The 26,164-nt window shown below is 41.3% G+C and overlaps 2 protein-coding genes and 3 non-coding genes across 6 annotated transcripts; all 5 read left to right on the top strand.

Annotated features, from left to right (window-relative positions):
- Positions 1–1,957: 1,957 nt before the first annotated feature.
- LOC115159336 (60S ribosomal protein L17) lies at positions 1,958–7,673 on the top strand. Its single transcript, XM_029708927.1, has 7 exons — positions 1,958–2,038; positions 2,505–2,554; positions 2,804–2,844; positions 3,149–3,283; positions 3,733–3,831; positions 6,946–7,137; positions 7,510–7,673. Exons 2-7 carry the CDS (start codon positions 2,515–2,517, stop codon positions 7,555–7,557), a joined length of 555 nt encoding a protein of 184 aa, XP_029564787.1. The 5' UTR covers positions 1,958–2,038; positions 2,505–2,514; the 3' UTR covers positions 7,558–7,673.
- LOC115160316 (small nucleolar RNA SNORD58) lies at positions 2,646–2,715 on the top strand. Its single transcript, XR_003869071.1, has one exon. It is a non-coding gene; the product is annotated as a small nucleolar RNA SNORD58 (small nucleolar RNA).
- On the top strand, positions 3,550–3,619 carry LOC115160315 (small nucleolar RNA SNORD58). The gene has a single exon (XR_003869070.1). It is a non-coding gene; the product is annotated as a small nucleolar RNA SNORD58 (small nucleolar RNA).
- Positions 7,351–7,420, top strand: LOC115160314 (small nucleolar RNA SNORD58). The gene has a single exon (XR_003869069.1). It is a non-coding gene; the product is annotated as a small nucleolar RNA SNORD58 (small nucleolar RNA).
- Positions 7,674–22,977: 15,304 nt separating the features above from the next.
- Positions 22,978–25,830, top strand: nkx6.1 (NK6 homeobox 1). Of its 2 annotated transcripts, none has more exons than XM_029708926.1 (3): positions 22,978–24,002; positions 24,361–24,533; positions 25,330–25,830. In XM_029708926.1, the coding sequence occupies exons 1-3, from the start codon at positions 23,450–23,452 to the stop codon at positions 25,573–25,575; spliced, it is 972 nt and encodes a 323-aa protein (XP_029564786.1). In that variant the 5' UTR covers positions 22,978–23,449; the 3' UTR covers positions 25,576–25,830. The 2 variants fall into 2 exon arrangements, with proteins under 2 accessions (XP_029564786.1, XP_029564785.1); XM_029708925.1 differs by having other exon boundaries at positions 24,337–24,533.
- Positions 25,831–26,164: the final 334 nt, after the last annotated feature.

Genomic DNA, 26,164 nt, shown 5'->3' with positions numbered 1-26,164 from the left:
GGTGAGGGGCGTGACCTTTCAAATCATTTTAAATATCTTGTTATAGTACCACCATCTGGCCAATCAGTGTATTTTAGTAAATGCTGGATCTCTATGGCAAGACCCATCATTCACCCAAGTTTCATCAAAATCTGGCCAGTGCAGTCTGAGATATCACATGTGACTAATGTACAAACGCACTAACAGACGGAGACAGATGCACAGTCCCCTCCCCGATTTAATCGTGGGAGACAATAATATGTCTCTGTTGATGGTGGTACTGTACTTGAAATAGTCAGAGAACATCGTTTTCCTGCTCTTTGAGCCCATCTAGTCAGGGGGCGACTTAGTGATTTGGAGGGCTCAGGCAGAGGATTGAGAGTAAAGACGTAATTTAACTATAATAATGTATTACCTTTTAATGTGCCATGAACAGAACCAGTCATGATGTTTTCATCTGATTGTCAAACAAATCACTTAAAAAGTAAGTTACCCTTGCACGTTCATCCAAAATAATTCAAAATTATTGGCAAGTGCATTGTGCACGTGCCAACTTTCCTTCAATTCGAAAGTGGCGGAAACAATCTCACTGGAGAAAGCATCCAAAGGAAAGTAGCAGCGTCCCTCTGTCTTACTATACAGTATGTAGCCCATGTATCTGACAGCATCAAGTACATGGGCTACACATACATGTTCTCTGCCTCGATGACAATGGCAGTATTATCAGCAGCACCTGTCTTTTTACTAAAGAAATGCGTATTGTATTCCCTTAGAGTCTAAGGGCCTAGCTCTGTGTTTTCTACTATTTTATTTTATTGAACCTTTGTTTAACTAGACAAGTCAGTTTAGAACAAATTCTTATTTACAATGACAGCGTACTAAAAGTCAAAAGGCCTCCTGCGCGGGCGGGGTCTGGGATTAAACATTTAAATAAATTAAATAAAAATATAGGACAAAACACAACAAGAGACAACACAATACTACAAAAAGAAAGACCTAAGACAACAACATAGCATGGCAGCAACACATGATAACAACATGGTAGCAACACAACATGGCATGTAACATATGGAATTGTTTTAAGATTTTCATACCAAGGATATTTTAGCAATACCTGTAAATATAAAAAAATATGTATTTTATGAAACATTTGGCCTTACCCCTTAGTCCATAGAAATTCATTGAATAACAGATTCATACATGGAAAAACAGAAGGAACAAAATGAAGTATGTTTTGAAGTACCTGTCCTATATCTGAGAGATACAATCAGCATAAGAAAGCTCTGAATGTTGTTTTATCGTGGAATTACCCCTATATGTAATAAATGGATGTAGTAAATGGTATCACTAGTGACTTTAAACAATGCCACTTTATATAATGTTTACATACCTTACATTACTCATCTCATATGTATATACTGTACTCTATACCATCTACTGCATCTTGCCTATGCAGTTCGGCCATCACTCATTTATATATTTTTATGTACATATTCTTATTCATTCCTTTACACTTGTGTGTAAAAGGTAGTTGTTGTGAAATTGTTAGATTACTTGTTAGATATTACTGCATGGTCGAAACTAGAAGCACAAGCATTTCGCTACACTTGCCTTAACATCTGATAGCCATGTGTATATGACCAATACATTTTGATTTGATTTGATACATTTTTACGACGAAATTCCCTATTCAATTCCATACATTTTTCAGCCCGGTATCGGTTTACCTTCAGACGAGTCCCGTGACACTTCTTTTTTTTATGCCCAACTCATGAGGCCCCTTGATAACTTGAGGCCTCTTCTGCCTAATGTTAAGTCCGCCAGTGCATCTAGTACATAAACGTTTCACAGTGCTTGTTCAAAACGAGAATGCAATATATTTGTAATACAAAAGGTGGCGGTAAACTCTTTCTATTGGAATAAAAGCCTGTCAGAAATTACACCAAAGAAGAAGACCTAATCCCGTTCAAAGATCTCTGAATATCTCGCGAGACGACATTCAACGATTTCCACTCCCAGAATGCTTCTTCCTACCTCTTCCCTTCCGCGGCCTTAGAAAGTAAGTGAGCCGATATATAACTGCGGCCGAGAATCCATGTAATCGCTTTAATATCTATGGCATCCCGACTCTTAAATGTACAATTTGCATGTATTTAAACCACTACTTAGAAACGTCGGCGTCCAAATGTGTATCGGTGGCTATTTTCACCAAAAGTCATATTTGTGATTTTCTTGTTCCCCAGCCACTTTTAGCATTGCTAACGAAACCATGACCATAATTTCGACCCCGGCCCTACGAATGAGTCTTGATGAAATACATAGTCCCAGTTATGTAGTCGTATGTGATTTGCTCGATGTCTTGTGTTGTAATTACCCTACCGTTGCTGGTTTAACGTTTGCTAGCGATCAACTAACACGTAGCTCATCCTCCAAGATGTCTGACTTGTTTCTCAGTCAAGCAACACACTAACACGTTCTCCGACTAGTTTTAGTTAGCTAGTTAACAACCCGTTTATCTTTTGCAGATCTCTGAAAATGGTCCGCTACTCGCTCGACCCTGAGAACCCGACTAAGTGTGAGTACCGGTGTGATTGTTGCCTTGGCTTTATTCATTACCTCGCTAATGCAGGTTAACTAACTAGCTAGCTTATCAGACTTACCCATGGTTGCAATGATGACTTTCTTAGGACACCTTTAGATTACCCATGAAAATAAATATGAACGAGGCTGAGCAACCACACATTTACACACAAATGGTTTTTCACCATGTAACGTTATTTCTGTCTTGTGACCTCGCTGATCATTGCTGTATTTTCTTCTGAAGCATGCAAGTCGAGGGGCTCTAATCTCCGGGTTCACTTCAAGGTAAGGTGTTCTCTTCTGATTCGCATGAGAAGTTGCTTTCAGATATTTTGTCTACTGTAGTTGTATCAGTGTGGGAGTTAGTTGCTGTTGGTTGATATGTATTGGTAGTCATAAATGTGTGCTTCTGAAAAGTATGATGCTTTGCTATGATGAGAACTTTGGAGACCTTTGGAATCAAATGTGACAATATCTAACAAATAACTGAGCAATTTGCATTCATACCTATCAAGACAGTTATAACAATCTGTTATTGATATAACTAGCTACTACAGTTTATGGATGCTTCTTGTTTGTTTCCCATCAGAACACCCGTGAGACAGCTCAGACCATCAAAGGCATGCACATCCGCAAGGCCACCAAGTACCTGAAGGATGTTACCGTCAAGCACCAGTGTGTTCCCTTCCGTCGCTACAATGGGGGTGTCAGCAGGTGTGCCCAGGTAAACGCCAGTTCAGTTACATTTACCCTAGCCTCAATTTAAATGTGTATAGGGGACTTTGGTTGGTTATCTTCTGACAATGTCTACGCTTTATTATATTTCCCATGTAAAAGTATTGGGATTAGCAGGTATGAAAGGGGTCTTAAAAATAAATAATAATACATTTGTTAAACATGGGCTTTGGAGAGGGGCATAAAATGACTTAAAATTTTTCTGGCTTATCAGACCTTACATTTATGGTTTTAATGCATGTCTGTATGAAATGGTTGCAATGATGACTTTCTTAGGACACCTTTGGATTACCTATGAAAGTAAATATGAACGAGGCTGAGCAACCACACACTTGCGCTTATGTCTACATACATTTTCCCCAATGTTGACCAGAAATGAGGGCACCTATTCTGGCCCAGTCTTGTATGCACACCACTGACCCAATTGTTCCTCTGCAGGCCAAGCAGTTTGACTGGACACAGGGCCGCTGGCCCAAGAAGAGTGCAGAGTTCCTTCTCCACATGCTGAAGAACGCTGAGAGCAACGCTGAGCTTAAGGTAAGGTTGGTATTTTTGTTAGGCCTGTCTCTTATCGTGGCATGAAAAATGACATCAGAGCCACCATGATGCTTGTATGAACAATATTATCTAAAGCTGGAATCCTTCATTGAGAAGATTGTTTTGGTCAAAAGCTGCGGGATGAGCCTGAAATGTTAACCCTCTCAAATTCGAAGCGAGAGCTTTGAATGCATGCACTGACATCTATGATATAAGCGTTGGTTTCAACCATGTTTTGAGGCTATAGTATTTGTTTAATATACTTTTTCAAACATTGGACTATAACAAGCTTATTGTGGGTTCTGATGGGGGTACAACAGTTGAATTTAGCTCATGAGGCATTTAGAAGTTATTTTCTTACCAAATCAATGAGTACATATTATTCATCCTAAAATTGATGTAGCAATTAAGGATTCTAGCTTTGCCATTTTCAACACTTGTATGAGTGTAAAGAATTAGATTTGTGTGCTGATACGCCCCTAAATTGGAACGTAGTGACGTGTGATACATGTCAGAGTTCTGTCTGTACAGTGACGTGGAATACACGTCAGAGTTTTGGCTCTGCGCTTCACAGCGCTGTATGGGTTTTGACTGATGGCCGTTCTGAACTTGAGCACCACGAATGACAAGTTGCTCCATCCCTCCCGCTGTTTGAGGAACTTTTGCAAATTTAGCTTGAACGAAGGAATTGCTGTAAACTAAGATGACTACGTATTTTGACAGATGAGATGTTGAGGATTATAATAAATACCGCTTTGATGTCAGAAGCCAAACAGATGTCCAAATGTGCACTTCACATGTCCAAATCATAAAACGCATGTTATATAGTGTCAACGTTTATGATCACTATTAGCTGTAAAGTTACAAAGATGACGTGTCTTTGAACAGAATGAACAAAATTGGCTGCGGCACACGCACCTGAATGCACGCATGACTCCTTTCTACAGTGCATTCGTGAAGTATTCAGACCCCTTCACTTTTTCCACATTTTGTTACGTTACAGCCTTACTCTAAAATGGATTAGCTTTTTTCCCCCTCATGAATCTACACATAATACCCCATAATGACAAAGCGAAAACAGGTTTTTAGCGCTTGGGTGCATCCTGTTTCCATTGATCATCCTTGATGTTTCTACAACTTGATTGGAGTCCACCTGTGGTAAATTAAGTTGATTGGACATGATTTGGAAAGGCACAGCTGTCTATATAAGGTCCCACAGTTGAGGATTATGTCGAGGCACAGATCTTGGGAAGGGTACCAAAACATTTCTGCAGCATTGAAGGTCCCCAAGAACAGTGGCCTACATCATTCTTAAATGGAAGAAGTTTGTAACCACCAATACTCTTCCTAGAGCTGTCCGCTTGGCCAATCGGGGGAGAAGGGAGCTGACCAAGAACCCGGTGGTCACTGACAGAGCTCCAGAGTTCCTCTGTGGAGATGGGAGGACCTTCCAGAAGGACATCCATTTCTGCAGCACTCCACCAATCAGACCTTTATGGTAGACTGGCCAGACCAAAATTGAACTATTTGACCTAAATGTCAAGCGTCACGTCTGGAGGAAACTAGGCACCACTCATCACCTGGCCAGTACTATCCCTACGGTGAAGCATGGTGGCAGCATCATGCTGTGGGGATATTTTTCAGTGGCAAGGACTGCGAGACTTGTCAGGATTGCGGGGGAAAGATGAACGGAGCAAAGTGCAGAAATCCTTGATGAAAACCTGCTCCAGAGCACTCAGGACCTCAGACTGGGGCAAAGGTTCACCTTCCAACAGGACAATGATCCTAAGCACACAGCCAAGACAATGCAGGAATGGCTTCGGGACAAGTCTCTCAATGTCCTTGATTGGCCCAGCCAGAACCCGGCTTGAACCCGACCGAACATCTCTGGAGAGACCTGAAAATAGCTGTGCAGCAACGCTCTCCATCCAACCTGACAGAGCTTGAGAGAAGAATGGGAGAAACTCCCAAATACATGTGCCAAGCTTGTAGCGTCATACCCAAGAAGACTCGAGGCTGTAATTGCTGCCAAAGGTGCTTCAGCAAAGTACTGAGTGAAGGGTCTGAATGCTAATTTAAATGTGATATTCCAGTTTTATTTTTAATCAACTTGCAAAAATGTCACCTGTTTTTGCTTTGTCATTATGGGGTATTGTGTGTAGATTGGGGGGGGGGCAATTTAATCCATTTTAGAATAAGGCTGTAATGTAACACATTTGGAACTCGTGATGGTCTCAATACTTTCCGAATTCACTGTATGCCCACCAGTTTCTCTGTATTACCTTGTAAAAGGGTAACACTGTAAAATTGTATTTTATTACTTAGCGAGTCATGTTGGCAATGGAACAAGCTTTCAAATCATGCCCACCTGACCCAGATTGGGACTTATAATGGACCGTTGTTGTGTTCCAAAAGAAACCACTACAAGTGTGCCTGCTCTAGTTCAACGGCACAGCTAGGATAGATCAAAGTACTTCATAAGCTAGGTTCCTATCTAATTGGCGCCAGATTTTTATGCAGATATTCTCAAATCTGCATAAAAACAATATCTGCATTTTCCCTCCAGAGATGTTTCCATCAAATTGACCTGTTGCGGATAAAATGCTGTGAGTGATGACCTAGTGTACATAGAAATAAATACAAGTGAAATGGTTTTGTCAAAAACAAGAAAAGTTATATTGTGACTGTGCCCAATCTGGTCTTGGCACGTAGGCTCTAGCCGACAGCTCGCAGATACGTGCGGGTAGGATGGCCTGCGTGAGATTATTATGGACAAGAATGATAAAAAAAATTTGTCAGAAGGCAGCCACGCCTCGAGTATATCTCCAGAAGAGGAACCTCTATTTCCTGGAAAGGAGCATTAATCACTGTGCACTTTCACCACCTTGTGAAGTTCATCGCTTATTTCGTTTGTAGCCTAATAAACTGCATTCTGTCTTGCTACTTTGCATGTACTTTTCATATTTCTTTTGTGAGAAACATTGAAATTTAGCCCTATACGTATAGGCCAATTCCCACAAGTGTCAAGGTTAAGTACTGTATCCCACAGACAACTGGCCATGTATGTGGATTATTTGACTTGCTAACCGGTTTAATCTTTGTCTATTCTGACAGGGTCTAGATGTAGACTCCCTGGTGATCGAGCACATCCAGGTGAACAAGGCCCCCAAGATGCGCAGACGCACATACCGTGCCCACGGTCGCATCAACCCCTACATGAGCTCCCCATGCCACATTGAGATGATCCTCACAGAGAAGGAGCAGATCGTTCCCAAACCAGAGGAGGAAGTCGCCACTAAGAAAAAGGTATGCATGCCAACGCCTTTCGCAGAAGACTGCTTGGTATCTTCCTGAAAATATGCACTTGTCCCCATATTTCCCATGTAAAAGCAGTGTGATTAGAAGGTACAAGCTCTTGTTGAACAAGAGCTCTGTAGACTGGAACGAAATTGTTTACTATCCTTCTGGCATTACTCGTTAAATCTTATCAGACCTTTCACATAAGTGTGTTTGAAATGGTTGCAATGATGACTTTCTTAGGACACCTTTGGATTACCCATGAAAATAAATATGAACGAGGCTGAGCAACCACACATGTGCATTTAAGTCTACATCATTCTGTCCCTATGAGAATTAGTATGGTGTATGTTGGTCTAATACAATTTCTTTGTCCTGCAGGTTTCTCAGAAGAAGCTGAAGAAGCAGAAACTCATGGCACGGGAGTAATGTAAATTAAATGGAACCATTCGTACCAAAATGCAATGTCTCTGTCTTTTCATGCTTCTTCATTAGTATTATGAAATCCCTACTGGTCATATAAAGTTGGCTTTAATCCATCTAAATGCTTCGGATTTGATACGACCCAAATAGATAGGATACATGATTCATTACTAAGGGCAATGCTGTTAAAAAGTTGCAGGTGAGATGGGTTATTTGGTTACTTATTGAAATCTCACACGCCGAACTGATCATATTCTAGCTTTAAGAGATATCTATTATTCACATCAGTATGTACATTGTAAAATCAAGCTCTTGCCACCTGTGACTCCAATGCTGTCTTTCATATGAGGGGCAAAGGGATTTATGTAAAAATGGAAGTGCTAGACCACAATGTGCTTTGAGGATTACATTTCAGATTAGTGCACATGACATTTCAACCTCATTGTCATTATTTCTAGAACATTATCAGTGGGAAGGTGTTTTTATGTTTAATAGAAAAAATGTGTTAAACATTTCTACTCGACGACATCAAAAGTTTAAACATTTTAACCTCTACGTGATCTCCAGCTATGGTGTATTTTCTATAGGGAAGCTAATTATCCATCATTTATGACATTACTGAGAGTGTAAACTTAAATGTATTACCATATATTTGTATGTTCTCTAAAGTTATGTACTTAAATGTATCAATTGACTTATTTAGCACATTTTGGCAGACTTGATACATTTTGAACAGTAATACAATGGTTCATTGGATCAGTCTAAAAACTTTGCATATACAGTGCTGCCGTCTAGTGGCCAAAATCTAAATTGCGCCTGGACTCCTAAGTGATATAATGGCGTACTCTTGCATTTCAAAGATGGAACAACAACAAAAAAGAAAATGCATGTATTTTTTTGTTTTATTTTATACCAGATCCAATGTGTGATATTCTCCTACATTCATTTCACATTTCCACAAACTTAAGTGTTTCCTTTCAAATGGTATCAAGAATATACATATACTTAATTTAGGTCCTGAGCTACAGGCAGTTAGATTTGGGTTTGTAATTTTAGGTGAAAATTTAAAAAAGTCATTTTCAAATACTGATTCAAGGTGATGTGTGGTGTGAGGAAATACCCTCCCTTGGTCTAAAGTTGTTGCAGGTTATGAAAATGTACTTTTAATCCTACCCTGTGATGTCAGACAAGCATTGTTGTAGGACCTAATCCTTTTTAACCACAGATCATAGAAAAGCTCTGTTCACGTGTAGCTACTGGTTTGGTGCTGGAGTTGATGAATGAGGTTAGTGGCAGAATTGGCCATTTAATCCATTGACTTGGAAATGAGTCTACACCAATGATTTATTTACATGAAAAAAATAAAAACAAGACGTAAAGTGTTGGTCACATTTTCGTGAGCTGAAATATAAGATCCCAGGGACGTCCCATATGCACAAAGCTTATTAATGTTATTTGTTAGTGAGTATTTCTCTGCAAGATAAACCATCCACTTGACAGATGTGGCATATAAAGAAGCTGATTAAACAGCATGATCATTACACAGGTGCACCTTGTGCTGGGGACAATAAAAAGCCACTCTAAAATGTGCACAGAATACTGCCACGGATGTCTCAAGTTTTGAGGGGGTGTGCAGTTGTCATGCCGACATCAGGAATGTCCAACGGAGCTGTTGCCAGAGAATGTAATATTAATTTCTTTACCGTAAGCCGTCTCCGATGTCGTTTTAGAGAATTTGGCAGTACATCCAACCGGCTTTGCAACCGCAGACCACTTGTAACCACTTCAGCCCAGGACCTCCACATACAGCTTCACCTGCAGGGTCGTCAGGGGAAGGGGGGTGCTAAGGAGTATTTCTGTCGTAATAGCCTTTTTGTGGGGAAAAACTAATACTGATCAGCTGCCCTGTCATGGGAAATCCATAGATCAGGGCCGAATGAATTTATTTCAACTGACTGATTTCCTTATGAACTGTAACTCAGTTGCAATTCTATTTTTGTTATGTGTGTGTATATATACAGTGCATTCAGACCCCTTGACTTTTTCCTCATTTTGTTAAGTTACAGCCTTATTCTAAAATTGATTATTGTTTTTTCCCTCATCAGTCTACAGTCATGGCCAAAAGTTTTGAGAATTACACAAATTTAAATTTTCACAAAGTTTGCTGCTTCAGTGTCTTTAGATATTTTTGTCAGATGTTACTATGGAATACTGAAGTATAATTACAAGCATTTCATAAGTGTCAAAGGCTTTTATTGACAATTACATGAAGCTGATGCAAGAGTCAATATTTGCAGTGTTGACCCTTCTTTTTCAAGACCTCTGCAATCTGCCCTGGCATGCTGTCAATTAACTTCTGGGCCACATCCTGACTGATGGCAGCCCATTCTTGCATAATCAATGCTTGGAGTTTGTCAGAATTTGTGGGTATTTGTTTGTGCACCCGCCTCTTGAGGATTGACCACAAGTTCTCAATGGGATTAAGGTCTGGGGAGTTTCCTGGCCATGGACCCAAAATATCGATGTTTTGTTCCCCGAGCCACTTAGTTATCACTTTTGCCTTATGGCAAGGTGCTCCATCATGCTGGAAAAGGCATTGTTCGTCACCAAACTGTTCCCGGATGGTTGGGAGAAGTTGCTCTCGGAGGATGTATGGCTGTGTTCTTAGGCAAAATTGTGAGTGAGCCCACTCCCTTGGCTGAGAAGCAACACCACACATGAATGGTCTCAGAATGCTTTACTGTTGGCATGACACAGGACTGATGGTAGCACTCACCTTGTCTTCTCCGGACAAGCTTTTTTCCGGATGCCCCAAACAATCGGAAGGGGATTCATCAGAGAAAATGACTTTACCCCAGTCCTCAACAGTCCAATCCCTGTACCTTTTGCCGAATATCAGTCTCTCCTTGATGTTTTTCCTGGAGAGAAGTGGCTTCTTTGCTGCCCTTCTTGACACCAGGCCATCCTCCAAAAATCTTCGCCTCACTGTGTGCACAGATGCACTCACATCTGCCTGCTGCCATTCCTGAGCAAGCTCTGTACTGCTGGTGCCCTTATCCCGCAGCTGAATCAACTTTAGGAGACAGTCCTGGCGCTTGATGGACTTTCTTGGGCGCCCTGAAGCCTTCTTCACAACAATTGAACTGCTCTCCTTGAAGATCTTGATGATCCGATAAATGGTTGATTTAGGTGCAATCTTACTGGCAGCAATATCCTTGCCTGTGAAGCCCTTTTTGTCCAAAGCAATGATGACGGCATGTGTTTCCTTGCAGGTAACCATGGCTGACAGAGGAAGAACAATGATTCCAAGCACCACTGTCCTTTTGATGCTTCCAATCTGTTATTCGAACTCAATCAGCATGACAGAGTGATCTCCAGCCTTGTCCTCGTCAACACTCACACCTGTGTAACGAGAGAATCACTGACATGATGTCAGCTGGTCCTTTTGTGGCAGGGCTGAAATGGAGTGGAAATGTTTTTGGGGGATTCAGTTCATTTGCATGGCAAAGAGGGACTTTGCAATTCATTTGATCTCTCTTCATAACATTCTGGAGTATATGCAAATTACCATCATACAAACTGAGGCATCAGACTGTGAAAATTAATATTTGTGTCATTCTCAAAACTTTTGGCCACGACTACACACAATATCTTATAATGATAGCAAAACTAGATGTAGAAAATGTTGCAAATTTATTACAAATAAAAATATTACATTTACATAAGTATTCAGACCCTTGACGCAGTACTTTGAAGCCCCTTTGGCAGCGATTACTGCATTAAGTCTTCTTGGGGATGATACTACAAGCTTGGCAGACCTGTATTTGGGGAGTTTCTACCACCATTTGATATGAGACTTGAAAATGAGCTCAGGTGCATCCTGTTTCCATTGATTATCCTTGAGCTGTTTCTACAACTTGATTGGAGTCCACCTGTGGTAAATTCAATTGATTGTACATGATTTGGAAAGGCACACACCTGTCTATATAAGGTCCCACAGTTGACAGTGCATGTCAGAGCAAAAACCAAGCCATGAGGTCGAAGGAATTGTCTGTAGAGCGCTGAGACAGGATTGTGTCGAGGCACAGATCTGGGGAAGGGTACCAAAAAATGTCTGCAGCATCGAAGGTCCCCAAAAACACAGTGCCTCCATCAATCTTAAATGGATTTTGGAAGTTTGGAACCACCAAGACTCTTCTAGAGCTGGCTGCCCGGCCAAACTGGACATCTTAAATAAGCATGCCCCATTCAAAAAATGTAGAACCAGGAACAGATATAGCCTTTGGTTCACTCCAGACCTGACTGCCCTTCCTTGACCAGCACAAAAACATCCTGTGGTGTACTGCATTAGCATCGAATAGCCCCTGCAATATGCAACTTTTCAGGGAAGTTAGGAACCAACAGGCGGTTAGGAAAGCTAAGGCTAGCTTTTCAAACAGAAATTTACATCCTGTAGCACTAACTCCAAAATGTTCTGGGACACTGTAAAGTCCATGGAGAATAAGAGCACCTCCTCCCAGCTGCCCACTGCACTGAGGTTAGGAAACACTTTCACCACCGATAAATCCGCAATAATTGCGAATTTCAGTAAGTATTTTTCTACGGCTGGCCATGCTTTCCACCTGGCTACCCCTACCCTGGTCAACAGCCCTGCACCCCTCACTGCAACTTGCCCAAGCCTCCCCCATTTCTCCTTCGCCCAAATCCAGATAGCTGATGTTCTGAAAGAGCTGCAAAATCTGGACCCCTACAAATCAGCAGGACTAGACAATCTGGACCCTCTCTTCCTAAAATGATCTGCCGAAATTGTTGCAACCCCTACTACTAGCTTGTTCAACCTCTCATATCTTTTGAGATCCCCAAATATTGGAAAGCTGCCGCGGTCATCCCCCTCTTCAAAGGGGGATACACTCTAGACCCAAACTGCTACAGACCTATATCTATCCTACCCTGCCTTTCTAAGATCTTCGAAAGCCAAGTTAACAAACAGATCACCGACCATATCGAATCCCACCATACCTTCTCCGCTATGCAATCTGGTTTCCGAGCTGGTCATGGGTGCACCTCAGCCACGCTCAAGGTTCTAAACAATATCATAACCGCCATCGATAAGAGACAATACTGTGCAGCTGTATTCATCGACCTGGCCAAAGCTTTCGACTCTGTCAATCACCACATTCTTATCGGCAGACTCAACAGCCTTGGTTTCTCAAATGACTGCCTCGCCTGGTTCACCAACTACTTCTCTGACAGAGTTCAATGTGTGAAATCGGAGGTCCTGTTGTCCGGACCTCTGGCAGTCTCTATGGGGGTGCCACAGGGTTCAATATTCGGGCCGACTCTTTTCTCTGTATACATCAATGATGTCGCTCTTGCTGCTGGTGATTCTCTGATCCACCTCTACGCAGACGACACCATTCTGTATACTTCTGGCCCTTCTTTGGACACTGTGTTAACTAACCTCCAGACAAGCTTCAATGTCATACAACTCTCATTCCGTGGCCTCCAACTGCTCTTAAATGCAAGCAAAACTAAATGCATGCTCTTCAACCGATCACTGCCCACACCTACCCACTCGTCCAGCATCACTACTCTGGATGGTTCTGACTTAGAATATGTGGACAACTACAAATACCTAGGTATCTGGTTAGACTGTAAACTCTCCTTCCAGACTCACATTAAGCATCTCCAATCCAAAATTAAATCTCGAATCGGCTTCCTATTTCGCAACAAAGCATCCTTCACTCATGCTGCCAAACATACCCTAGTAAAACTAACTATCCTACCGATCCTTGACTTCGGCGATGTCATTTACAAAATATCCTCCAACACTCTACTCAGCAAACTGGATGTAGTCTATCATAGTGCCATCCATTTTCTCACCAAAGCCCCATATACTACCCACCACTGCGACCTGTTTGCTCTCGTTGGCTGGCCCTCGCTTCATATTTGTCGCCAAACCCACTGGCTCCAGGTCATCTATAAGTCGTTGCTAGGTAAAGCCCCGCCTTATCTCAGCTCACTGGTCACCATAGCAGCACCCACCCACAGCACTCGCTCCAGCGGGTATATTTCACTGGTCATCCCCAAAGCCAATTCCTCCTTCGGCCGCCTTTCCTTACAGTTCTCTGCTGCCAATGACTGGAACAAACTGCAAAAATCACTGAAGCTGGAGACTCATATCTCCCTCTCTAGCTTTAAGTACCAGCTGTCAGAGCAGCTCACAGATCACTGCACTTGTACATAGCCAATCTGTAAATAGCCCATCCAACTACCTCATCCCCATATTGTTATTTATTTTATTTATTTAGCTCCTTTGCACCCCAGCACCGCTACTTGCACACTCATCTTCTGCACATCTATCACCCCAGTGTTTAATTTGCCATACTGTAATAATTTCGCCACTATGGGCTATTTATTGCCTCACCCCCTTATCCTACCTCATTTGCTCACACTATATATAGACTTTCTCTATTGTATTATTGACTGTATGTTTGTTTATTCCATGTGTAACTCTGTGTTGTTGTTTGTGTCGCACTGCTTTGCTTTATCTTGGCCAGGTCGCAGTTGTAAATGAGAACTTGTTCTCAAAAAGCCTACCTGGTTAAATAAAGGTGAAATAAAAATAAAATAAAAAGGTGACCAAGAACCCGATGGTCACTCTGACGGAGCTCCAGTGTTCCTCTGTGCAGATGGGAGAACCTTTCAGAAGGACAACCTTGTCTGCCGCACTCCACCAACCAGGCCTTTATGGTAGAGTGGCCTGACGGAAGCCACTCCTCAGTAAAAGGCACATGACAGCCCGCTTGGAGTTTTCCAAAAGGCACTTAAAGGACTCTGACCATGAGAAACAAGATTCTCTGGTCTGATGAAACCAAGATTGAACTCTGGCCTGAATGCCAAGTGTCACGTCTGGAGGAAACCTGGCACCATCCCTATGGTGAAGCAAGGTCGTGGCAGCATCATGCTGTGGGGATGTTTTTCAGGGACCGGGAGACTAGTCAGGATCGAGGGAAAGATGGAGGGAGCAAAGTACAGAGAGATCCTTGATAAAAAGTTGCTCCAGAGCACTCAGGACCTCAGACTGGGGGTGAAGATTCACCTTCCAACAGGACAACAACCCTAAGCACACAGCCAAGACAACACAGGAGTGGCTTCGGGACAAGTCTCTCAATTTGGAACAAGTCAAGAGGTCAGAAAACTTTCCAAATGCTATATATATTAGATGGCTGACAGGGCGGTGTTCTGAAGCCACCGGCAGCCATGTTGGCACTCCATTGTGAAAAATATTTTGGAAGCTATAGAAATGCATTTTAATGTCACATTTTTTTGCCACTTTTTCTATGAGCTAATCATGAGAAATATACATTTTCCTTAAGCTACAATATGTAACATTTTGGCCAACTGACCAAATTGCCTTAGAAATAGAAGTTATAGATGTCAAGCAAGTCTAAGAAGCTGTATATATGTTCCATGTGCACTATTTCTATGCTTCCCATTTTTTACACCAGCTTCAACAGCTGAAAATAAAATATTTTTGGTTATGGAAAAGATTTCACAATGGTTTAGATGGTACAATGATTATATACACTATATGTGCTTGTTTTGTCACAAACTGAAAATAGGCCAACTATTTGAATTTTTGGACCAGGAAATGGAGTGATTTCTGCACAGTGCAGCTATAATCTCAAGTACTAATGTTACTGTTGTTAGTACAACAAAATACTGAAATGTAATTTTGTCCTTAACTTTAAATTAAATACTATAGAATTACATAAATTCCTGTGGTGCAGTGCCAATAGAGAGAAATATTAATGGCGTCTTTTTGTAGGCACTAACTCCGCCATGGTTCGTTGGACAAAGCGTATGGGAAAATGAATGGCGTTTGATAAATGCCGAAAATGTCTGGCAAACACAGGTTTAGGAGATCTTATTTGTTTTGATCTATGAGAATCTTAATCTGCTAATAACTTTTTTTTGGTGAATTTTGACAAATTTATGTTAAAAAAAGCACAAAGGCTTCATAATTCATAAAGGTTGTAACTGACTGCTATTATCTTATAGAACAATCTTATTTTCTGCATTTATTCCAAACCCTATTCTTTCCCCAATCATTTTTCCCATAGGGATGGATTCACGAACCAGAGGTAACTAATTTCTGGGTTTTAGAACTACAAACTGAAGAGCTCTATAAGGCTGACAGGTGGCTTCAAAGCCTCTTTGGTCAATAGAGCCCCACAGTGGAGGTGTCATAATATCCATAAAACCTAGCGGTCAACAGGGAAATGGTTCCAATTGTTTTTCCACCATTCATTTTTCCCATAGGGAATTTTAGAAACACAAAATAAGGTCTGTGTTTCATGTAGGCTTACCCTGGAGTGGCATTTTCATTACCATGTAGATCTCTCTCGGACAAGGTAACTCAGTATATTCGGCTCTATTTTCTCTGATTCGAAAATGCTAATTAGCATCAAAGTAGACATCATGCGAGACTACAAATCTCTGCAAACTCGCATGTAATCTCTAGCTGACACCTTTGATAACAGGTATTGTGTCAATTTAAAACTTGCACAAGACAGTTCACAGAATTGTCACTTTAAAGAAATGTAGCCAATGTATTCATTACTAAATGTAGCTAACATTAGATAGTTAATCCAGAGATTCTTATCCTTGCCTCGATTTGGCAGTCTGGTCCATATCATCATTACATTTGTAGTTCTTTATGATAGCCACATTAGCAGCTAATTAGCATTTCATTTTTGGGGGGTAAATACAGGCGTTTTGATAGCAGTGTAATTCTCTCTTGGACAAGGTTAGTTTTAACAATATATTTGCCTCCATTTACTCTCAAATTGGAAATGCTAATTAGCAACAGAGAAGACCTCAGCAAGACTATACATTCCTACAGGAAGCTCCTGCACGTCATCTCTAGCCGACACTGTCAGCTACCATTCACCACTTCAATCAGATAGACCTGTGCTCAATCCATGATGAATCCATGTGCTGTATTGAAATTAATTGAATAAAGTGTTGAACTTCTTCCATCCCCTGCTCTCTTATAGCATCAGCAATCCAGGGTTTACATCAGAGATCTATATATAATGACGAGATGCTCATGTCTCTGCCCTAACAATGGGAGTCGTTGTCCCAAAGACGAGAAAAAAGCTCTCGCTTCGCCTCTTCCTCTCCGTTTATATACATCTTTGGTCTACACTGGGATAAAATCTCAACTTGGTTGCGCCCATGTCCAGATTTCTGATCCCTACACTGGATGTAGGCTTCAATGCAGGTTTATCGTGGCAGAATTGTTGCTTTTTTTATTCTGAGAATAAAGGCACTTGAAAGAGTCACATCACATGAGTAATATCTGTGTAAATAGGCCTAAATCATTTCTGCATTTTGTCTACAATTAGTTTTCAACTTCTCATGAATCTGTCAGTTTATCTGTTAACTGGCCTCTGTAAAATGGTATAGAATCAGCTTGATCCCCTCTGTCAAATGTGCTTAGACCTTCTTTTTTTAAATGCTTTCTGTGGTATTGTTAACAAACGCCCCCATAAGGAAAATGAGAATTAAAAACAGGTTCAGCCCCTGGTTCGACAGTGATCTTTCAGAGTTACTCCACCTCAAGAATTGCATTTGGCGAAAGGCTCGGCACACACATACTCAGGCTGACTGGCTATTGTTCAGGAAAATGAGAAATAAGTGCACTCAGGCTATCCGGAAGGCCAAAATTAGTTACTTTAAGGAGCAGTTCTCACTCTGTGGGTCTAACTCGAAGAAGTTCTGGAAAACGGTTAAAGACCTGGAGAATAAACCCTCCTCCTCACAGCTGCTCATGCCCCTTAATGTTGATGATGTGGTTGTTACTGACAAGAAACACATGGCTGAGCTCTTTAATCACTACTTCATTAAGTCAGGATTCCTATTTGACTCAGCCTTGCCTCCTTGCCCATCCAACATTTCCTCATCTCCCACTACTTCTAATGCAACTATCCCAGATGCTTCTCCCTCTTTTTCCCCTGCCCTGCTACAAAGTTTCTACCTGCAGGCAGTTACTGAGTCGAAGGTGCTAAAGGAGCTCCTTAAACTTGACCCCAAAAAAACATCTGGGTCAGATGGTTTAGACCCTTTCTCCTTTAAGTTTGCTGCCCATATCATTGCCAAGCCTATCTCCAACCTTTTTAACCGGTCTCTCCTTTCTGGGGAGGTTCCCATTGCTTGGAAGGCAGCCACAGTTTGTCCTTTATTTAAAGGGGGAGATCAAGCTGATCCTAACTGTTATAGGCCTATTTCTATTTTGCCCTGTTTTTCAAAAGGGTTGGAAAACTTGTCAATAATCAGCTGACTGGCTTTCTTGATGTCTATAGTATTCTCTTGGGTATGCAATTTGGTTTCCGCTCAGGTTATGGATTTGTATTGATTTATTTTATTTCACCTTTATTTAATCAGGTAGGCAAGTTGAGAACAAGTTCTCATTTACAATTACGACCTGGCCAAGATAAAGCAAAGCAATTTGACACACAGAGTTACACATGGAGTAAAACAAACCTACAGTCAATAATATAGTAGAAAAAGAAGTCTATATACAAAGTGAGCAAATGAGGTGAGATAAGGGAGGTAAAGGCAAAAAAGGCCATGGTGGTGAAGTAAATACAATATAGCAAGTAAAACACTGGAATGGTAGATTTGCAGTGGAAGAAAGTGCAAAGTAGAAATAGAAATAATGGGGTGCAAAGGAGCAAAATAAATAAATACAGTAGGGGAAGAAGTAGTTGTTTGGGCTAAATTATAGATGGGCTATGTACAGGTGCAGTAATCTGTGAGCTGCTCTGACAGCTGGTGCTTAAAGCTAGTGAGGGAGATGTGTTTCCAGTTTTAGAGATTTTTGTAGTTTGTTCCAGTCATTGGCAGCAGAGAACTGGAAGGAGAGGCGGCCGAAGGAGGAATTGGCTTTGGGGGTGACCAGAGAAATATACCTGCTGGAGCGCGTGCTACAGGTGGGTGCTGCTATGGTGACCAGCGAGCTGAGATAAGGGGGAACTTTACCTAGCAGGGTCTTGTAGATGACCTGGAGCCAGTGGGTTTGGCGACGAGTATGAAGCGAGGGCCAGCCAACGAGAGCGTACAGGTTGCAGTGGTGGGTAGTATATGGGGCTTTGGTGACAAAACAGATGGCACTGTGATGGACTGCATCCCATTTATTTAGTAGGGTGTTGGAGGCTATTTTGTAAATGACGTCGCCAAAGTCGAGGATCGGTAGGATGGTCAGTTTTACGAGGGTATGTTTGGCATCATGAGTGAAAGATGCTTTGTTGCGAAATAGGAAGCCAATTCTAGATTTAACTTTGGATTGGAGGTGTTTGATGTGAGTCTGGAAGGAGAGTTTACAGTCTAACCAGACACCTAGGTATTTGTAGTTGTCCACATATTCTAAGTCAGAACCGTCCAGAGTAGTGATGCTGGACAGGCGGGCTGGTGCAGGCAGCGATCGGTTGAAGAGCATGCATTTAGTTTTACTTGTATTTAAGAGCAGTTGATGTGTCACTGCAACCTTAAAGGTCCTCAGTGATGTCACCATTGACATTGATTCTAAGCAATATTGTGCTGCTATTTTTATTGACTTGGCCAAAGCTTTTGATACGGTAGACCATTCCATTCTTGTGGGCCGGCTAAGGAGTATCGGTGTCTCTGAGGGGTCTTAGCCCTGGTTTGCTAACTACTTCTCTCAAAGAGTGCAGTGTATAAAGTCAGAAAATCTGATGTCTCAGCCACTACCTGTCACCAAGGGAGTACCCCAAGGCTCAATCCTAGGCCTCACGCTCTTCTCAATTTACATCAACAACATAGCTTAGGTAGTAGGAAGCTCTCTCATCCATTTATATGCAGAGGATAGTCTTATACTCAGCTGGCCCCTCCTCGGATTTTGTGTTAAATGCTCTTCAACAAAGCTTTCTTAGTGTCCAACAAGCCCTCTCTGCCCTTAACCTCGTTCTGAACACCTCCAAAACAAAGGTCATGTGGTTTGCTAAGAACGATGCCCCTTGTCCCACAGGTGTTATTACTATCTCTGAGGGTTTAGAGCTTGAGGTAGTCACCTCATACAAGTACTTGGGAGTATGGCTAGACGTTGCACTGTCCTCCTCTCAGCACATGCCAAAGCTGCAGGCTAAAGCTAAATCTAGACTTGGTTTCCTCTATCATAATCGCTCCTCTTTCACCCCAGCTGCCAAACTAACCCTGATTCAGATGACCATCCTACCCATGCTAGATTACGGAGACATAATTTATAGATCGGCAGTTAAGGGTGCTCTCGAGCGGCTAGGTGTTATTTACATTTACATTTACGTCATTTAGCAGACGCTCTCATCCAGAGCGAATACACATCACTGCACTCTATACTCCTCTGTAAACTGGTCATCTCTGTATACCCGCCGCAAGACCCACTGGTTGATGCTTATTTATAAAACTCTCTTAGGCCTCACTCCCCCCTATCTGAGATATTTACTGCAGCCCTCATCCTCCACATATACCCGTTCTGCCAGTCACATTCTGTTAAAGGTCCCCAAAGCACACACATCCCTGGGTCACTCCTCTTTCAGTTCACTGCAGCTAGCGACTGGAACGAGCTGCAACAAACACTCAAACTGGACAGTTTTATCTCAATCTCTTCATTCAGACTCAATCATGGACACTCTTACTGACAGTTGTGGCTGCTTTGTGTGATGTATTGTTGTCTTTACCTTCTTGCCCTTTGTGCTGTTGTCTGTGCCCAATAATGTTTGTACCATGTTTTGTGCTCCTACCATGTTGTGTTGCTACCATGTTGTTGTTATGTTGTGTTGCTACCATGCTGTGTTGTCATGTGTTGCTACCTTGCTATGTTGTTGTCTTAGGTCTCTCTTTATGTAGTGCTGTGTTGTCTCTCTTGTTGTGATGTGTATTTTGTCCTATATTTATATTTTATTTATTTATTTATTTTAATCCCAGGCCCCCGTCCCTGCAGGAGGCCTTTTGCCTTTTGGTAGGCCGTCATTGTAAATAAGAATTTGTTCTTAACTGACTTTCCTAGTTAAATAAAGGTTAAATAAATAAATAACAAAACGTGTGGGTAATTGAACGCTAGTAACAAACTGTCTAGTCAAGACTGCCAACTAAAAAGAGGCCATGGGGGACTACTGTTCAGTCGTGTGGTCAGGTGACACAAAGAGGGACAGGAAAATTACAATTTGTTCAGAATAGTGCAGCACGGCTGGCCCTTAAATGTACACATAGAGAGCAAACCCTTAATAGTATTGGTAGTTTATTAGGATCCCCACTTTCTGTTGCAAAAGCAGCAGCTACTATTCCTGGGGTCCACACAAAACATGAAACAAAATACAGAATGAAATAATACAGAACATCAATAGACAAGAACAGCTCAAGGACAGAACTACATACATTTATGCATGTCAATCTCTCATTGCTCAAAGTGGAGGAGAGATTGACTTCATCACTACTTGTTTTTGTAGGAAGTGTTGACAAGCTGAATGCACCGAGCTGTCTGTTTAAACTACTAGCACACAGCACGGACACCCCACGCATACCCCTGAAAACATGCGGCCAGAGGTCTCTTCACTGTCCCCAAGTCCAGCACATACTATGGGAGGTGCACAGTACTACATAGAGCCATGGATACATGGAACTCTTCCACATCAGGTAACTGATGCAAGCAGTAGAATCAGATTTTAAAAAACAGATAAAAATACACCTTATGGAACAGCGGGGACTGTGAAGACACACACACACACACACACACACACACACACACACACACACACACACACACACACACACACACACTCTACATACACATACATTGTAATATTGTTGTATGGTGATATTATACATTTTGTATTGTAGATATGTAGTGGTGTAACATTGTTATATGATGTACTGTTTTATCTTTTGTTTTATGTGTGATGTAAGTGCCTTAATGTGTTTGGACCCCAGGAAGAGTAGCTGCTGCCTTGGCTAATCGGGATCCCTAGTAAATACAAATAAATACAAATACAGGGGTAGCCTACTCAAATCTGAGCCTGGAGGTCTGGAGGATCCTAATGCTTTCTTTTCTCCTTGGTAGTTAGTTAGATGAATGTCACTGACTGGCCAGACATCCCACTCACTCATCCCACCCAGCTCTATATTTCTGAATCAGTGTCAGGTTAGAGGGTGGAAAATTACAATCATCAGTAGAGGTCCAGATTTGAGAAAAGGTAATGTAATTGCAAGAAAATATTGGGTAAATGCAGCATTCCATTAACTGCAGTATTATATTCTACCACTGGGGGTCACTGGTGTCTGTCTTGCAATCCTTCAGTCGTTCTTTAGGAACAGCTTGCAATGTGGCATAGGGAGGCCTACTCAAACATTGATCCATATCATCCATATACGAGCCATATAACTTTTTTTCCAATGCGGAATAATATTATTGACATCCATTGTTCAAGATTTTTAAATCGTCAGTAGACAATTTATTTAATGGTTATTGGTGCATTTGATTTTGTCACTCTGAATTGATAGGCTGGAAGACTGGGCATAGGCTATGATTGTTTTCAAGTCAATACCGGATAGTTACCAAAAAAAACATGTGATAATGATATAGCCCGTTAAACAATATCCCAATAGATACCTTTACAATTCTGTTGGCAAAAAGTCCTAGTATGAATTCATATTCGAATAGTGGAAGTGTTGTACTCAATTGATCTAATTAGGCTGACCACAGACACACACGCACACACAAACTAGTACCCTATTTTCTCAAATAGGAAGCAATCAAATAACCTATTGTTTCAAATTAGTTTTGAACCTAAATAAGTGGGCTACAAATTTGGATAAAAACGGCTAGGGTCCTCAAGGCTATATTTATTCCGAATTTTGTTTGGGCTTCATTTTCATGATGGCCCTCCAACATAAACGAAAAACGTTAGGGCTAGCCTACTATTTGTCCTTGTTGAACGGACAATAAATATGCCATGAGTCATATTTAGGTCTATGGCTGAAAGCATCTCTCAACAGCCTAAGCTACAGCTTCTTTAATATGAATGGGTATTGATAGACAAAAGCTACATTTGGATCGAGTAGCCTAGGCTGTCACAAGATGAGCACATGCAGATGTCCCTTTATCGAAAAAGTAGATCTAGAATTGACTGGATTGATTCTGTTCCTTTTGTGTTTCGGCTAATAGTGGGTCGGGTGGCAACTCTTTTAATGTGCAAATCAAAGCTATGATGGAGAGCCAATGAGGACACACTCCTAAATCCTGTTGGCGCTCACGCTTGACACGCCGCCCACGTCACCGCTCCGTTACCCAATCGCAACAGAAACACCCCGTCTACTTTCTGTTTTCTACTCTCAAAGTTTTTACTTTTGCGGTAGACAGCGGAAAGTGATGATAATGTTTTATTATCTCAATGATCGTCTTGAGCATCGGAAAGAAATGGTGGCGTTTTATCAATAGTTTTCAAACATTCAATAATATCATCTCTATAGCAGTCTGTCCAAGTTAGCGAGGACGACGTGGGAAGTGAATCTTATTTGAACGACTTTATTCTCAAGATTTGCAAGGTTGAAGAAGCGGAGTTATCCCTGTAATAATGGGTATTGGATCTCGGCTAAATTAATCTGGGATTTCATCTAGCATGGTTTCGTTTTAAAACACGACATTTTCATTTTAGAGACAATTTTTCAGGCGCTCAGTTTGCAAATGTTGAAGTTGGGCTAATATAGGCCTACCTCCAAGGAAACTTGTATTATTTTGTCTGTTTGATGAGAAAAACTTTGCATTATCACTTGAGAGCGTGAGCATTGCGGGTATTTTTGTTGTTGACAAAACCGTCGCATTTACCTGTTCTCGGTTATGTTAGCCGTGGGGCAGATGGACGGGTCCAGACAGAGCGCTTTCCTCTTAAGCACCCCACCTTTAGCAGCTCTGCATAGCATGGCGGAGATGAAGACCCCACTCTACCCAGCATACCCGTTATCTTCCACCGGGCCGGCCTCTTCTACCTCACCTACTGCCACCTCTCCAAACCCCGGTGGCATCCCGGTGTCCTCACCGGGGATCAAACCATCCTCCGGAATGTCATCTCTCGGATCCCCCCATCAATGCAGCGCGCTAGGAACACCTCATGGAATAAACGACATCCTCAGTCGTCCCTCGGTCCTTTCCCCAGGAGCTGCTGCTGCCGTTGCTGCGTCCTCTTCTGCCGGAATCTTGTCCGGAATGCCCCGCTTCAGTAGCTTGAGCCCCCCGCCACCCCATGGGCTCTACTTCAGCCCCAGCGCTGCAGCAGTGGCAGTGGCTCGCTACCCCAAGCCGTTGACAGACCTTCCAGGCAGGACCCCGATATTCTGGCCAGGAGTCATGCAAAGCCCACACTGGAGAGACGCCAGATTCGCATGTTCACCCCGTAAGTAACTAGTCCACGTTTGTGAGCTATCTGAACTTCAATTTAACTTATGTTTATGCTTGATGTATAGGCTACAGGGGTTATTAATAATTCCCCAGTAGCCTATGGTATTTATTCCAAAAAAACCGAAGCTGATCTGACTTGAATGTCTAGCTGCAATGTGCATTATTATAATGGACCAACAAAAGCTTATATTATAACAACTCAAATTCAATTGATTATGATATCATATGAGAATATGCTAACATTAGGCCTATTCTAATATCATATAAATATTAAATAGCCTACTATTGGCATATTCTATCAATAGGCTACATTTAGTTTAATGGACTAGATGCTTTATGTTTTACATTTTCAGATCAGAATTCTGTACTGCTCGACAAAGATGGAAAAAGAAAACATACTCGTCCCACCTTCTCTGGACAACAAATCTTTGCCCTGGAAAAGACTTTTGAACAAACGAAATACCTCGCTGGGCCAGAGCGAGCACGACTGGCCTACTCGTTGGGAATGACAGAGAGCCAAGTGAAGGTAAGACATATTCTGAAATAGTCTTTATAAAATCCAACAAGATGCATAATAATATTGTTTAATAAGTAGCCTGTAGCTAACCTGCAACTAAAGGTGGAGCACACTAGCCTCTTGTAGCCTCTGCTACTCAATTTGATCATTTCCCACGCTTTCCATTTGAAGTGCCTCGTGTATTTTAGACAATGTTTTGTCTTTCGTTTCAATATTCCTAAATAGAAAGATATAGCCTACACTTTCAGTCGAATAACAGTGGTCAAACGAATCCAAATAGAAATGACTGTCTATTGCATTTCATATGAATGAATCATTAAAGAGAATTCTCAAATAGGCCTAATTGTTGTTATAGTCACAACTATAAATATTTCTAAAATATTAGTATGTATTTTTAATAAATTAATAAGAAAGTAAACTACAATTTAACGAAGGATTTTGTTAATTTATGTCATGCAAATGAGGAAATAATGGTAGCAACGTTTTGCAGTGCAGAGCAGCATGTAGATGTTTGCCAACAACATGGAAGGACGAAAATTAAACCTATATTTTCTCTTTAGAAAAATATTTTGTCCATTTTTCTAAACGAACGATTAGAACGAAATATAACCTACTAATATTTGGACACGTGGTGACTTCACGTGACCTAGGCATATGCCCTTTTCATTTGGCATATTAGCAACGTTTGTAGGCCCAGGCTACATAAATGATATGCAAATTATGTCTGATGGTTGTTAATCAATATCTTTGTCATAGATTAAGAGGCTCTTTGTTTGCATGTAATCAATGAATATCAACTTTTTAGGTGTGGTTTCAAAACCGAAGAACCAAATGGAGAAAACGGCACGCGGCTGAGATGGCTTCGGCAAAGAAGAAGCAGGATTCGGAGACCGAGAGGCTGAAAGGGGCTTCGGAGAACGAAGACGACGATGATGATTATAACAAGCCGTTGGACCCTAACTCAGACGACGAGAAAATAACACAACTACTGAAAAAACACAAACCAAACTCCTCACTCCTTATTCATACGTCAGAAAACGACAGTTCGTAGACAGACACGGGGGGAAAATACTTTTGACGCAACATTTCAAAGTGGAACTGGTGCAGGTTGTCCCTTTTCTCGTCCAAGTTTTGAAATTAATAAGTTTGCACGAGGACGGAGAACGCATGCCAGATCAAAGGAATAGACGCAATTTTGTAGTCTGGATCATTGGCCAAAACATGGACTCTTCAATTTATAGAAGTTTCAGCATTAAGAAGATGGTACTTACATGTAAATAGAAACGTGAGTTGTATTAAATAGAAATTATATTACTGTGAATATTTATGTGTAAAAAAAAAAACGTTTTTTGTATCAAGCACTGCTGAGTCTCTTCCTCTCAGTTCTGACGTCTGACATTGTTATAGCTTTGTCAATTGTTAAAAGCGTAGCCTATATTCTCATCTTCATTTTCGTTTAGTTTTTGAAATTTGAAATTTACATTACATTTCATAGTGAAGTAATAAGATCCACCTGTTATAGGACCCAATTTTCAACCGTTATGGACTCCGAAACAATATCAGAACAAGCTTACCTAAACCTATTGGCTTTGTATACTGAGTATAAGAAAGAAAAAAAAAATGAAATTAGCCACATATTT

This window comes from Salmo trutta, chromosome 23 (genome assembly GCF_901001165.1).
Source record: "Salmo trutta chromosome 23, fSalTru1.1, whole genome shotgun sequence".
NCBI lineage: Eukaryota > Metazoa > Chordata > Actinopteri > Salmoniformes > Salmonidae > Salmo > Salmo trutta.
This window is presented reverse-complemented; position numbering and strand designations above follow the sequence as displayed.

Excerpts from the sequence above, each read along its gene's own strand:
- nkx6.1 (XM_029708925.1), top strand. The coding sequence starts at position 23,450 with ATGTTAGCCGTGGGGCAGATGGACGGGTCCAGACAGAGCGCTTTCCTC. Across the intron at positions 24,003-24,336 it reads CAGATTCGCATGTTCACCCC|ATGCTTTATGTTTTACATTT; the intron begins GTAAGTAACTAG and ends TTAATGGACTAG. Across the intron at positions 24,534-25,329 it reads TGACAGAGAGCCAAGTGAAG|GTGTGGTTTCAAAACCGAAG; the intron begins GTAAGACATATT and ends TCAACTTTTTAG.
- LOC115159336 (XM_029708927.1), top strand. The coding sequence starts at position 2,515 with ATGGTCCGCTACTCGCTCGACCCTGAGAACCCGACTAAGT. Across the intron at positions 2,555-2,803 it reads CCCTGAGAACCCGACTAAGT|CATGCAAGTCGAGGGGCTCT; the intron begins GTGAGTACCGGT and ends TTTCTTCTGAAG. Across the intron at positions 2,845-3,148 it reads ATCTCCGGGTTCACTTCAAG|AACACCCGTGAGACAGCTCA; the intron begins GTAAGGTGTTCT and ends GTTTCCCATCAG.